This window comes from Mus musculus, chromosome 16 (genome assembly GCF_000001635.26).
Source record: "Mus musculus strain C57BL/6J chromosome 16, GRCm38.p6 C57BL/6J".
Lineage (NCBI taxonomy): Eukaryota > Metazoa > Chordata > Mammalia > Rodentia > Muridae > Mus > Mus musculus.
Window position 1 is genome coordinate 59,990,274 of NC_000082.6, and position 16,215 is coordinate 60,006,488.

General features: G+C 36.5%; 1 protein-coding gene across 2 annotated transcripts in view; it reads right to left on the minus strand.

Moving 5' to 3' along the window:
* Nucleotides 1-16,215, minus strand: part of Epha6 (Eph receptor A6) — a 969,479-nt gene that overhangs the window by 348,841 nt on the left and 604,423 nt on the right. For both annotated transcript variants that reach the window (XM_006521787.3, NM_007938.2), the window contains one exon: nucleotides 15,264-15,426. In XM_006521787.3, coding sequence (XP_006521850.1) covers nucleotides 15,264-15,426 — 163 coding nt within the window. The remainder of the gene's footprint in view (nucleotides 1-15,263; nucleotides 15,427-16,215) is intronic.

Sequence of the window (16,215 nt, forward strand, 5' to 3'; positions counted from 1 at the left end):
ACTCAACAAAACTGGAAAACCTGGATGAAATGGACAAATTTCTAGACACATACCAGGTACCAAAGTTAAATCAGGATCATGTTAATGATCTAAACAGTCCCATATCCTCTAAAGAAATAGAAGCAGTCATCAATAGTCTCCCAACCAAAAAAAGCCCAGGATCCGATGGGTTTAGTGCAGAGTTCTATCAGACTTTCAAAGAAGATCTAATTCTAGTTCTGCACAAACTATTCCACAAAAGAGAAGCAGAAGGTACTCTACCCAATTCATTCTATGAAGCCACAATTACTCTGATACCTAAACCACAGAAAGACCCAACAAAGATAGAGAACTTCAGACCAATTTCCCTTCTGAATATCGATGCAAAAATACTTAATAAAATTCTCGCTAACCGAATCCAAAAATCAACAAAACGATGATTCATCCTGAACAAGTAGGTTTCATTCCATGGATGCAGGTATGGTTTAATAAACGGAAATCCTTCAACATAAACCACTATATAAACAAACTCAAAAACAAAAACCACATGATCATATCCTTAGATTCAGAGAAAGCATTTGACAAAATCCAATACCCATTCATGAAAAAAGTCTTGAAAAGCTTAGGAATTCGAGGCCCATACCTAAACATGATAAAAGCAATCTACAGCAAACCAGTAGCCAACATCAACGTAAATGGTGAGAAGCTGGAAGCAATCCCACTAAAATCAGGGAATAGATAAGGCTGCCCACTTTCTCCATACCTATTCAACATAGTATTTGAAGTCCTTGCCAGAGCAATTCGACAACAAAAAAAGATCAAGGGGATACAAATTGGATGGGAAGAAGTCAAAATATCACTTTTTGCAGATGATATGATATTATATATAAGTGACCCTAAAAATTCCACCAGGGAACTCTTAAACCTGATAAACAGTTTCAGTGAAGTAGCTGGATATAAAATTAACTCAAACAATTCAATGGCCTTTCTCTATACAAAGGATAAACAGGATGAGAAAGAAATTAGGGAAACAACACCCTTCACAATAGTCACAAATAATATTAAATACCTTGGCGTGACTCTAACTATGGAAGTGAAACATCTGTATGATAAGAACTTCAAGTCTCTGAAGAAAGAAATTAAAGAAGATCTCAGAAGATGGAAAGATCTCCCATGCTGATGGATTGGCAGGATCAATATAGTACAAATGTCTATCTTGCCAAAAGCAATCCACAGATTCAATGCAATGCCCATCAAAATTCCAACTCAATTCTTCAACAAATTTGAAAGATCAATCTGCAAATTTCTTCTGGAATAACAAAAAGCCTAGGGTAGCAAAAACTCTTCTCAATGATAAAAGAACCTATGGTGGAACCACCATACCCGACCTAAGGCTGTACTACAGAGCAATTGTGATAAAAACTGCATGGTATTGGTATAGCGACAGACAACTACAACAAGGGAATAGAACTGAAGAACCAGAAATGAACCCACACACCCATGGTCACTTGATCTTTGACCAGAAAGCTAAAACCATCTAGTGGAAAAAAAGACAGCATTTTCAACAAATGGTGCTGGCACAACTGGCGATTATCATGTAGAAGAATGCGAATTGATCCATCCCTATCTTCTTGTACTAAGGTCAAATATAAGTGGATCAAGGAACTCCACATGAAACCAGAGACAGTGAACCTTATAGAGGAGAAAGTGGGGAAAAGCTTTGAGATACGGGCACAGGAGAAAAATTCCTGAACAGAACAGCATCAGCTTGTGCAGTAAGATCAAGAATTGACAAATGGGACCTCATGAAACTCCAAAGCTTCTGCAAGGCAAAAGACATTGTCGTTTAGACAAAAAGGCCACCAACAGATTGGGAAAGGATCTTTACCTTTCCTAAATCAGATATGGGACTAATATCCAATATATATAAAGAACTCACGAAGGTGGACTCCAGAAAATCAAATAACCCCATTAAAAAATGGGGCTCAGAGCTAAACAAAGAATTCTCACCTGAGGAATACCGAATGGCAGAGGAGCACCTGAAAAAATTTTCAGCATCGTTAATCATCAGGGAAATGCAAATTAAAGCAACCCTGAGATTCCACTTCACACCAGTCAGAATGGCTAAGATCAAACACTCAGTTGACAGCAGATGCTGGTAAGGATGTGGAGAAAGAGGAACCCTCCTCCATTGTTGGTGGGATTGAAAGCTTGTACAACCAGTCTGGAAATCAGTCTGGCGGTTCCTCAGAAAATTGGACATATTATTACTGGACTATCCTACAATCCCTCTCCTGGGCATATATCCAGAAGATGTTCCTACCGGTAAGAAGGACACATGCTCCTCTATGTTCATAGCAGCCTTATTTATAATAGCCAGAAGCTGGAAAGAACCCAGATGTCCCTCAACAGAGGAATGGATACAGAAAATGTTGTACATTTACACAATGGAGTACTACTCAGCTATATAAAAAGAATGAATTTATGAAATTCCTAGGCAAATGTATGGACCTGGAGGGAATCATCTTGAGTGAGGTAACCCAATCACAAAAGAACTCACATGATATTTACTCACTGATAAGTGGATATTAGCCCAGAAACTTAAAATACCCAAGATACAGGATACAATCTGCAGAACACATGAAACTCAAGAAGAACGAAGACCAAAATGTGGACACTTTTCCCCTTCTTAGAATTGGGGACAAAACACCCATGGAAGGAGTTCCAGAGACAAAGTTAGGAGCTGAGACGAAAGGATGGATCATCTAGAGACTGCCATACCTGGGGATCCATCTCATAATCAGCCTCCAAACGCTGACACCGTTGCATACACTAGCAAGATTTTGCTGAAAGGACCCAGATATAGCTGTCTCTTGTGAGGCTGTTCTTGGGCCTAGCAAACACAGAAGTGGATGCTCACAGTCAGTTATTGGATGGATCACAGGGCCCCCAATGGAGCAGCTAGAGAAATTACCCAAGGAGCTAAAGGCGTAAACAACCCTATAGGTGGAACATCAATATGAACTAACTAGTACCACCCAGAGCTCGTGTCTCTAGCTGCATATGTATCAGAAGATGGCCTAGTTGGCCATCAGTGGAAAGAGAGGCCCATTGGTCTTGCAAACTTTATATGCCTCAGTTCAGGGGAAAGCCAGTGCCAAGGATTGGGAGTGGGTGGGTAGGGGAGTGGGGGGGGGTATGGGGTACTTTTGGGATAGCATTGGAAATGTAAATGAAGAAAATAACTAATTAAAAAAGTAGAGAACAAAAAAAAAGGTCTTGGAAATCTCAGGAATTCAAGGCCCATACCTAAACATAATAAAAGCAATCTACAGGAAACCAGCAGCCAATATCAAAGTAAGTGGAGAGAAGCTCGAAGCAATCCCACTAAAATCAGGGACTAGACAAGGCTGCCCACTTTCTCCATACCTATTCAAGATAGTTCTTGAAGTCCTAGCCAGAACAATTTGACAACAAAAGGAGTTCAAGGGTATATAAATTGGAAAGGCAGAAGTCAAAATATCACTATTTTCAGATGATATGATAGTATATACAAGTGACCCTAAAAATTCCACCACAGAACTCCTTTTTTTTTTTTTTTTTTTAAGTTTCCCTTGACAAGTTTGTTTACATATCTGTCTTCTCAGGAGCCATCAAAGAGAAGTTAAAAACTAGCAGGTGAACTTCCTATAATGGATTTGGCATGGACTTTTTAAGATAATGATACATTTGCTTCTTTAGGCAAGACCAAGAAGATTTCATATGAAGAAAGATTTCTGCTATTAATATGCCTTGCTATTATTATATATATATATATCTCACTAGGTGTTATCCCACCCTTTTGAACAGATTTCTGCAGAACTACAAAGATGCAACTTCTTGTAATGATGCTATATAGACAAATAGATGATTTCATAATTCTTAATGATGATCCTATAAGAATTACTAAAATGATATTAGTAATTATTAAGCTTTTTTATAATAGGACTGTTATTAAGACCTTTCTGATAATCAAAATTGCAATGAGAACTCTACCAGTCTTCAAGTGTCATGAGTAAATTGCATCTGAGATAGCAAGCAGGCATCCACAACTTAGAGCACATTCCAAGAGATTGCAAAACCATTAACTGTGCCTGGCAAATACAGAAGTGGATGCTCATAGTCATCTATAAGATGGAACACAGGGCCCCCAATGGAGAAGCTAGAGAAAACACACAAGGAGCTGAAAGTGTTTGCAACCCTATAGGTGGAACAACAATATGAACTAACCAGTGTCCCCCACAGCTCGTGTCTCTAGTTGCATATGTAGCAGAAGATGGACTGTTCAGCCATCACTGTGAAGAGAGGCCCATTGGTCTTGCAAATTTTATATGCCTCAGTTCAGGGGAACGCCAGGGCCAAGAACTGGGAGTGGGTGGGTAGGGGAGCAGGGCAGGGGGAGGATATAGCGAACTTTTGGGATAGCATTTGAAATGTATATAAAGAAAATATCTAATAATAATAATAATAATAATAAACAAGTAATCAAATTCATAGAAAAGGAACTAATGGTTTACTATAGGTCCAAGGGCAGAAGGTCAAATATTGAGTGGGGTTATCTATATGAAACTTCATTAATACCTTAGTCGCAAAAAATATGGTTTTTACCTTTCAGTGAACCTGTAGAGCTAGTGACAGATGATGAATGTTTAACCGGATAATTATCCTTAATGGACACGTATGTAAACATTCTCTGTTGTAAACTACTTAATCTATGTATGATTTGAATTTATGTGTAAACCTGTGGTGAACTTTTTATCATGTATTCTGATATATGTATAAGTGCTGAGGACAAAGAGAGCAGACAGAACTGAACTCAAGAAAATACTTTTTAGTGAGAACTTTTTAGAGACCTTTTCTTAGAAAACTTCTAGAAAAAAACCTTAGAAATAATGGCACTGGGAGTAATAGAATTAGAAGAAAAGGCATAGGATTTGGAATACAGGTATTGAGAGAAAGGGCATTGTTGTGACATCAAAGCGGGAGGAAAGAGCAAGATTAGAAGAAGAGAGTAGAGAGAACTTTTTAGAGAACTTTTGTAGAAACGTTGTGCAGAACTGAAGAACTTAGAAATAAAAGCTAAACTCACTTTTCAAAGTGTCTGTTTTCTTCTTGTGACTTCAACTAGCAGTCTGGGAGTTAAAGTCACACAGTTCCTGAAGAGATAGAAGGCTACTTTACTTAATGCCCTGCTGTTTTACTAGGAGGTTGTAAGGGTCAGAGACTGCAACTTCTGGCCTCAGAGAAACTCAGACAGGCAGATCAGCTATGGAAGCAAAGTGACTTAGACGTAAGATAGGTAAACATTTTACTATTAATCAGCAACCTTAAGTATTCCACAAGACCAAGTCTTGCCCCTGCCAAAGCTTTGTTCTCTCTGCTACCTCAAGAGAGAACCAAGAAAAAAGAAGCACAGCCAGGGCCGGCACTGGCACCCTTCCTTTTCTCCTTCCTCTTTGTCCACTGTTTTATAGTTACATTTCCTTCTCTGATTTTATCAATAAAATTCATGAAAACAGGGAGCAAGTTCATTCAATTTGACCTTTGATTTTTCAGTGCCTACCACAGTATTTGGTATGGCTATTTCCTGATTGGTTTTAATTGAGTGAAGAGGTGAAATAATGCACAGACCAATTGAATATTCAGCCTACTATACCTTTTTGTCAAATGACTTTTACTTTTGGCCCCATTCAGTTTAGGAAAACAATATCAAATTTCCACTCTTTTAAGTTCCCAGGATAATTTACAAAGTGATACCTAGAATACTACACATTTCGTTTTTTAAATGTCAGTATGAAAATACAGTTAGGGACAGAATGTATATATTCTAGCTTAGTAAGTAATATTATAGCATTTCATATTAATTTAATGTGTAATTGTTGAAAATGATTTAGGGTATTTCTTGACTATGTATTCAGCAAATATATGACACAAAAATAACTACAGTGCAAGACAAATTCTAAATGGGTTCTCAGTTTTCTAAAAAGCACAGAAGAGTAAGCAGTTCATTTTATGACACATCAGCTGTTTCCTATCTGGAAGCAAGGTGGGCATTCTCTGCTACTGGCCTTACTTTATAGTGTAATAATGTACTCACAGATACACACGGGGGGTTTTAGCACACACAGCTAAATCCTTTACAGGGCTTCTGTGATTTTGCCAAGTAGAATCATATAAACCATACTGAAATATCTTGGAAAAGTAAAGTGTAGCAAATATTTAGGCTGCTTCTTAATTCTTCACACACGCCTCTGAGGAGCTCTGCCTGGGTTTATTTTTAAAAAATTCTGCCCATTCAGTATTATAACTTCACAGCAAGACAAAAATAAAAATGGATGATCTGCTTTAAGTTAGTACACATTTTTAAAAAAAGGTAGTATAGATTATTTAGATTATTTGAAATGATTTTACTTCTGAGTAGTGCTTGGAAAAGTTTAAAGTGTACCTTTAAGTTTTGACATAATTATCATAGTTAACATTTATATATGTCACATAAAATACCTCTAACCTGTTCTAAATAGTTTGACAATTTCACTCAAGTCAAATTTATCAGTTCTGAGGAATGATGGACTAGTATATTGGTTAAATTCAGTGTGGGGTGGACTCTAACAGAAACCTAAGCTGTGTTGTCTTTGCAGGCTGTTGCAGCCTCAATGACAGCTGCATGTTGGCACCAAGTGTTCCCAGCTTTTCTTATAGGGCACTATCCATGTGTCATCGTTTTGTGCCACTTAACAGTAGGGGAAGTCCCTCATGCCTTTAAACACTATCCCTTAACTTCTCATTGTCAATATCCCACTCCAGCTCCTTCTTCAGCCTATTCCTGATCATGCCTCTGTGGAAGTGAGGAGTCAGTAGCAACTCATATGTGCTATGGTATGGAAGATGACTTCCATGTGGTTATCAGGAGAAATTAGGTTTTTATCATTTGTCCCTTGTGCTTTGTAACAATTAAACTGTGCCATTAAAAACCCACTAGTCAATAAAGCAGATTCTTGCAGCCTGAAGAATGGTTTCGATTCTTCAACTTTTACACTGAGCATGTATTTTTTTTTTTCTGCTAAATTTGGAGCAATTTGACATGTCCTTTGAAGATTTTTGTTCCTTAGAAGAATCCAGTGGTTTAAAGTCAAATAACTTTGACAGAAAAATTTAGACAATTTATATGATGGCTGATAGAAGAAAATCCATCTCAAATCAAGTCGAATTAGAATCAGATTTTGTGAATGACATAAAGACCTCTGCCAGTAAGTCCATAATATGGCTGTTAGGTGAGTTCCATGAAGCTCTTGAACATTCCAACTATGGCTTCTTGTTAATATATGTATACAAGAGACAAAAAAATAGTGAGTAATACAGATTTCCATTCATTCTCCTGGCCATTTGCCCCTCTCTCCTGTCTCCCCCAGGACAGTGACCCTAATTAGCTGAGAGTCACAGTTCATATGAACATGAAGAGGACACCTCCTGTAACCAGGCAGGAACCCCACTGGAGCAATGGGGATACAAATCCACCCAAAAAACTTTCAACCCAAGATTTATTCTGTCTACAAGAAAATCAGGGATAGGGCATGGAGCAGAGACTGAGGGAATGGCCAACAAGTAACCAGCCCAACTTGAGACCCATCCCATGGGCAAGCACCAACCCCTGACATTACTAATGATACTTTGTTATGCTTGCAGACAGGAGCCTTGCTTATATCTCTTCTGAGAGGTTCCACCCTTCAGCTAACTAAAACAGACACAGATATTGGTTGGAGGTCGGCGACTCTTATATGAGTTATGGAAGAATTGAAGGTCCTGAAGGGGATAGGAACTCCACAGGACGACAGGAAGACCAACAGAGTCAACTAACGTGGGTGCTTGGGGGCTCTCAGAGACTGAACCACTAACCAAACATCACACACAGACTGAAACTAAGCGCCTCCCCTTCCACACACATATGTAGCAGATTTGCAGCTCAATCCTCATGTGAGTCCTGAACAACTTGGAGTGATGGCTCTCCCTAAAGATGTTGCCAGTCTGTGGAATATTTCCCCTAACTGAGCTGTCCTCAGTGTGAGAGGAAACACTTAGCCCTGCAGAAACTTGATGTGGCATGGTGGAGGGATACCTAGGGGGGAACTCTACTCTCTCAGAGTAAATGGAGAGAGGGAGGGACTGCATGAGGGAGGATGGGGGGCGGCAATCAGAATGTAAGGTGATTAAAACGTTTTAAAAAATAGTGACTACTGAGGGCATGTATGGAGAAAGATAAAATATGTAATTTGAAATAACTGTTAAATGTCCCATGAGTAATATTAGTCCTTTTGTCATTCACAGAATGCCTTTCTTTGCCAGCTGCATGTAAAGCAACAGGAGAGGTATAAAAATAATAACAATGTAAAGAAATGTTGATCAAAGTTCATATTTCAGCTACAAATGAAGTTACTGAGTACCTAATGGCCATCATAGAGAATGCAGAATGCAGCTGAAATTGTGTTGTTTAATTGAAATTGGCTTTATGTACATACACACACACACACACACATAATACACACATTTCAAGTAAAAAAATAAGCAAAAAAAGACCTTTCTCCCCATGTACAGTAAAACAACTATTATCCAAGGTGTGATGGATACATGAATTATGGTTTTCAACATATATCTCCATCTATCTTCTTTATTAGTAGACTTACTTGTTTGCTACTTTGCTTTTATGAAACCAAATTCTAAAACTGTATTTTAAAATTTATGTTTTACAGTACAGCTGATAAGTATCTGGTAATCATTAATGATTTTCTTTCCAGGCCATTTAGCAAGTTATAATCATTAATGTTTTTCATATTAAGATATTCAGTCTGTCTCATGTTACATAAGCCTAGTTCCTATCTTTTCAAATCCTTATTTGATCTCACAGAATTGAAACAAAGTATCCTTTTTTCCAATACAGTTTTCCTTAAAGGGAGACTTGTATTTTCTGGGCAAATAGTACTTCTTCTTCTATATCCTTCATAGATAAACAAATGATGTTAACCACATTATTCCCCCCCCCCCGTTTAAAGCATCATATTTAGCCTGTCATGTGTGCACTAATACAGACAAGTGAATGAAAATACCTCATAGCTCTTAAAACTTCATGCTTGATGGTTTATGAATATTATAATCTCCTAATCATCTGCCTTTACATTCAAAGTTATATTTGCTGAGAGAGGAATATAATCAATTACAGGAAGATACAGAATGAGAATAGAGAAAAACCAATCCTGTAGAAAATGAAAAGAAATGAGAGAAGTAAATAAAATACACAGAGATATTGAATGAACAAAAGGTAAGTCTTGGTTGTGGGCATTGGAACGAAAGGGTCTGAACTTGCTCATTCCATCACTTACTGCATATGGAAAAGAAGTGGACTGCTATTCCAAATTCTTCAGGTTTTGAGCCGTATAACTGGCAAGATAACTTTCATTTAAAAAATGAAAAATGCTTGAGAAATAATTAAAACTCAACAAATATCATATTTTAGAATCTCAATAGCATTAATCATACTAGACTTCTGTCCCAACATACTATCAGCAAGTTCCTTTATCACTTAGCCAACACAAGCCCTACCTTTAGCACACACTTTTGTTAGAAAGAACCTATATTGCCTTGTAAGACAGATTACTGTGTAGTTTGATAATCTGATACTAGGAAATCCTTCTTTTTCACTGATTTTTGTCTTTACATAGTTATAGCTGTCAACTCAGAGAGTGCACTATTGATTGGAGATAATTCAAAATTAATGTGTTATTCCCTGGAATTTTGTCCTCCTTTGAGTAGACTCATAAATATGAAATATACCCACTACTTGATTAATTAACTTTTTTATTGTTCCACCAGGGTCAGTTGGTCTTCTCTCTGCTTCATGCTCCACCATTAATAATCATTCCAAAATTTCTGGCTGCTGTTAATAATGATGCAGCTAATTTTATTCTAGGCAACTGAAGCAGTACAGATTGTGTTTGAACCAACAGAGTAAGCCAAATGGCATAGAGATTTTAAAAGTAAATTTAAGAAGGAAATACATGAAAAAACATTTTCTCCCTGACATGTGTTCTCAAATTTCACAAGTAACTAATTTATAACTAAAATTGTATATATTGTGCATCTACATGACTCCCTAATTTCATTCTGTTACTGGAAACTCAGCTAGTAATACTGTTTATATGAGTAACGCAGTAAATTATCACTGTTCATTTCAAAGAGGTTATTATAGTAATGAATTTATCCCTTTTTGCATAATAAAACATTAAGAGAAAATCCCCCAAAGAGAGATGGTTTCTTGCTCTTCAGGCTTATGTCAAGAAATAGGTGTGCTAGTCTAAACTTCAGTAGTGTAATAGTTTTCTTAATGTTGCCATTGGATATACTGAAAATCTGAGATAAGGTGAGATTGCAAAACCTTTGTGTTTGAAGTATCCAAGCAATCCTACTTTCAGAGTCATGTTAACTTGAGAAGAAATGAAGAGAAATGGTGTCTATTGTGAATAGATTTAGAGAAAGATTAATACCTGTTGGGAAATTAATATTTTATTCAATAAAATATGATTATTTAGTCACCAACAATTTAGGGGTTATTTGTATGCAAAATGGAGCATATAAAAAATGAGCCTACTAAAAACATGAAAGATCCATAAAGAAAGAGATAACTAAAAGTCATCTTGTACCTTAATGTTCAGGATCCCGCTCTCATCAGCGTCCTGTTCAAGTGAACCAGTTGCTTCTAATCAGACCACAATACATTAGCTAATTTTTACAGATGTTTTCAAAATACTTAAATGATTAGGCATTCATTCAGATCTATATTCCATTTTTGGTTTAATGGAGGATATGATTCTTTTAAATATTGCTGCAATCAGCAGTTCAAATCTTAGTTGGCTAATGCTAATCATGATGCTTTTACTGTGTTTATTTATTTCATGATATATAAAACAAGTCAGTCATTAAGACTCAGTTACTGTACATTTTAAATAACTGACAGATGTGGCTTTTGGGCTATAAAAGTGCTTTACATAGCCCTACAGGTGAAATCTAAATTTACACAATGAAAAAACGTTTTCAGGGAAAAGTATTGTATTGGCTCTCTCAGGTTACCTGGATAACAGTTAAGGATAGGCAAGTATTAAATGGCCAGTCATTGTATGTAGGACTCCAATATTCTAATAATGTTGGCCTTTAACTATGGATTCTGCTTCTATTGAATAGCTTGACAATGACTTTCTAGAGTGCAAAGAAAAGTACAGTATAGCTATAATATGACATTATTTTATTTCCTATTTAAGTGTGCACATATATCATTATAAATGGTGACTCTAAAATGATGTCAATGTGAGATAAATACAGTTATTTAAATAAATGTTTGATTTCATAATGTTGAAATTATTTCATTCCTTTAAATATATGTATAATTAAAACAAATTATTATCTTAAAACATATGAAATATATTTTAAAACATTGTTATGGATATAGAAAATATTAGTGATATAGATAGTTTTTAATTTTAATTTTCATCCATTAAAATTCTGACTATAAGGATATTGACAAGTTTGAGGTAATTCACATTCTCTGAAGGTTCATTCATCAACATGAACTGCACTTGCTAATTTGGGGGTATTATAACACTCTATTTTAATTTTGAAAAATATCTTATCATCTACACTGTGTTTCTATGTGTATTTCAAGAGTTTCCACATAAAATATTTACTATTTTCTTACTTCTTACTAATTTCTTATAAATATTTTTCTAATTTTGTTAACTCTATCATAACTGAAGTGTAAATGGATGAAGCATGGTATATAACAAGCTCAGTATAAAATTGGCAACCAATAAATGCCGTAAATGACAAAATATTTAGATATATGCCTAATATAGTGCTTACCATCAAAAAAATAAAACATAATATGTTACTATGTTATGTATGAAACTAAACAGACATTTATCAATCAATATCTATTATTAATTTATAATCAGTATATCTCTCCATATATACATATGTAATGATGTTGTTCTTAAAAAGGAGAAAAGAAAGCTACCAAGCTAGTTCAAGTAAGCTATTTTTATAGACTAGCAACTATAATTAATAGCCTTTATATCTGTTATATAATTTCTATTAGCATATTTTAATGATACAATAGTGAATGAATGAATGTATATATAAGTGAAGGCTCTGACCTTGAAGAACAAAAGAGATAGTACTGTGACTATTCATTGCTATCATTTAGAGGATAGTATTTATTAATTGTTAATAATTGTTAATAGTATCATTGTAATTTTGAAATAGAATTAATCTATTCTTTATTTTATTGTTTTCATTATTAAACTATAGCCTGAATAAAGTAAAACAGATACAACCAGAGAGAACAGAATAGTAAACTATTCTGCTTGCTTTAAAAATTTTGAAACAGGCCATTAAATGAAAGAGGCTAGTCCCCCAACCCCCTACCCGTTCTCTATGAGTGTATTATAAAGTTAGTTAATTAAATGGAAGACACAAGGGAGAACTTAGTAATAAAGTTGACATCATAATAGTTCATATCCTACTTGAGAAACTAAAGCTATAAAAATTTACACATGAGCTAGGAGAATATGAAGAGGCAGAGACAGATGCTATCAACTGGGGTGCATATCATCATATTATTAAATTATGGCAAACTTGCACCCATCTTACCAGGACATTGTTCGCTGAATTCTCTTCTGGGCATAAACATGCTTTAAAATGCCATTTTGAGCTAGTACAACAAAAAATGAGCCTTTAAGTGATTTTTTTCCTTCTTGCTGTAAATTGACTAGAAACCATTTCATGTACCCAAACTCCAGATTTAGACAAACATTTTTTGGATTCTTCTCAGAATCTTTGTCTTTTTAAGGGTCTAATCAAAGTCACTTTCATACTCGGGACACGGCATTCACTGTCTTCTGCTGCTATTGTTAGCCAGTTCTAGGGCTTTCATCTGTTACCTTCACTGCCTACTATACAATTATGGATGCAGCTAATTATGTTTCTAAAAAAGGCATGCTGCTGTTAGAATTAAAGGAAATAATTTGTATGAAATGTTTAGTGTAGATTTATGCACATGTCTGGTATTAAGCCAGCTCTAATTGAAAATCTTCAGTATTTAGTGGCTTAAGAATATGTAACATTCTGTTATATGACCAAATATAAACTCCAGTGGAGAAAAAGAAAGATTTTTAAGAGAAAGATCAAATTAAACAATAAAAAGAATACTTAGGCTGTAGGTATTTAAATATTGCAATAGTTGTTAAGTTATTAAGAATACATTTTATCTATCACTATGTACAATGGCACAATGAAATCAATGTAAAATTACTCAAAGAAGTGTTTCTGCTACATCCTATCAAATGTTTTTCCCTACCCACTTGTCATGCATAGGTTAAGTATGTGTCCCCACAAACAATGTGTAGAATATCTAAAACACATGCTCTGTGACAGGCTATAAATGTTACAAGAGTAAATTGAAGAGCTATGGCCATTTGTGTACTCATGGTTTACCACTTAGAGATCTTGGAAGAAAATGAAAATGTGAATTAAAAATATTGGACTGTAGCCCAGGCTGGCCTTGAACTTGTGATCCACTTGCCTTTGCCTCCTTCAGCAAAACCTACCCGTGAACAGTGACGTCATGAAATTCTTAGGCAGCTAGATGGAACTAAAAAACATCATTCTGAGTGAAGTAACCCAGTCACAAAAGAACACACATGGTATGCACTCACTGGTAAGTGGATATTAGCCCAGAAGCTTGGAATACCCAAGATACAATTCATAGACCACATGAAGCTCAAGAAGAAGGAAGACCAAAGTGTGAATGCTTCACTCCTTCTTAGAAGGTGGAACAAAATACCCATGGGAGGAGATACAGAGATAAAGTGGGGAGAAGAGACTGAAGGAAAGGCTGTCTAGAGACTGCCTCACCTGGGGATCCATTCCATATGGAGTCACCAAACCCAGACACTATTGTAGATGCCAACAAGTGCTTGCTGACAGGAGCCTGAGAGCCTTTGCCATAGCCTGACAAATACAGAGATGGATGCTCCTACCCAGTCATTGGACTGTGCACAGGGTCCCCAATGGAGGAGTTAGAGAAAGCACTGAAGGAGCCAAAGGTGTTTGCAACCCCATAGCAGGAACAACAATATCAACCAGTCAGAACCCCCCAGAGCTCCCAGAGACTATACCACCAACCAGAGTCCACATGGAACAACCTATCCATGGCTCCAGCCACATATGTAGCAGAGAATGGCCTAGTTGGTCTTCAGTGGGAGGACAGATCCCTGGTCCTGTGAAGGCTTGATGCACCAGTGTAGGGAAATACCAGAAGTGGGGATAAAATTAGAAATGTAAATAAAGAAAATATTTTAAAAATAAAAATTAAAAAAAAATTGGATTGGTTGCATGTGCCAAAGATAATATAAATGCCTCTGATTTTTAAAGTCATAAAGACTCCTAGGGAAGGGAGGGTGAAATAGTACTATTTCTGCAAACTGCAGACAATACAGAACAGTATGAGAAGTGCTGGTACCTCAGGCAAATCTTCTCAAGGGACTAGACATGGATATCAATGTCTCCTATCCAAAAAGAGATTAAAGAATAATGGATCTTTGTATTCAATAGTATATCTGGGTTTACGACTAATAGATTTTAATATGCATGTTATATATCAGTCTACATCTGGTTTTGGTTTTCAGTATGCTGAGTGGTGGAAATAATGTGAGTTTATCTTAAAGCCCATGCATCTATATTTAATCTTGTAATGTACATATTGGTGGAACATGTCTTGTACCGGACACTGTTTTTATTGATCTGAGACAAGGCGCCGAACATTTGTGTTTCGAACTGAGTACTGAAATCGTATTTTCATGGCTTTATCTCTTACCAGTTTTCATTAGTATTGTATTATGATGCCAGTATTGGTGAATAATCAGACTCACATCATCCATTAAGAGGCTGTGTAATAGCATGAGTGATAAATTCTGTACAATGGGGCATTTTTGTGACACATTGGCTGTTTGAGAGCAAGGCGTTTCAGAAGGTATTTATTGATTAGCATCTAAAGAGTAACTCAAAGGAATGTGTGGGTATAGGAAACATACCTAGTTTGGAAGGGCTGTTGGAAATCGGACCACCAGGCTTTCTAATATCAGATCAACTGGACCAGTCCTAAATGAGCATTTCACTTGAGCAGCACATCCTTGAGGGAAACTTACTTTCATCTCCTGTTTCAAATTCAAACTTCTGACTGTAGCCACTGTAGCCTGTCGCCGTCCTCACTCGGATGTGAAATATGTACGTGGTGGCGGGCTTGAGGCCCGTGACGATGACGCTTGGGGCCTTGGACCTCGTGGAGGAATAGGTGAGCTGCTCATGCTCCTGGAGACAGAAAACAGAAGAAAGGAAATGAGGCAGTGCGAACCTACCGTTTCCTAGAGACAGCCTCCAGGGAAACTAGTCTAAGCATGGGTTTCCACAGGTTAGCACTTAGTTGATCAGCATTGTATATGTGATTGGTTTGATTTGGGAAATTATCAATGGGATGATTACTTGTCTTTAACTATACATGGTCACTGGTGATTTAGACTGGACTTTGACTCTAATATGTGAACGTGTTTCAACAGAGTAGCACCTTTGTCTTCATCAAAATGAACACATTGGATTAGACACATTAGCGTTTATTCTGGGAACCATGAATGTGTTACACAGTATTTCTACCCAGTGGTAGTGAATGCCAAATGGCCAGGACTATCTGTGGGTAGACCTGTGGGTGAGAGGGGAAAAAAATAGTTTGAAATCTTTAGGTAGCAATCAATTGCTTCTGTTTATAACTTTGATTTCTCAGAAGTTAAATAAAATGATGAGAATTTTCCCCATGAGATGCCAGATTCTACTTTTAGGCACGTGTTCACCACATGATTTGGGGTCACTTTAGCTATCAGCGCGACCTGGTGAGTCCTGGTCCTTTATGTGGCTGCACTCGCTCTTTCCATCAGAACTGAATTGTTCAAGTTTTACCTGTCTTTGTCAGGGATTGTTCATAAGACCATGGTGGCGGGGGATGAACTAAACTTTTATTGCTTGGGGTTTATAAAGTTTCCCTCTTAAGAACTCATAGTTTAATTAGACATGGAAAAGAAATTGTAAAATACAAACTTCTATACTCTA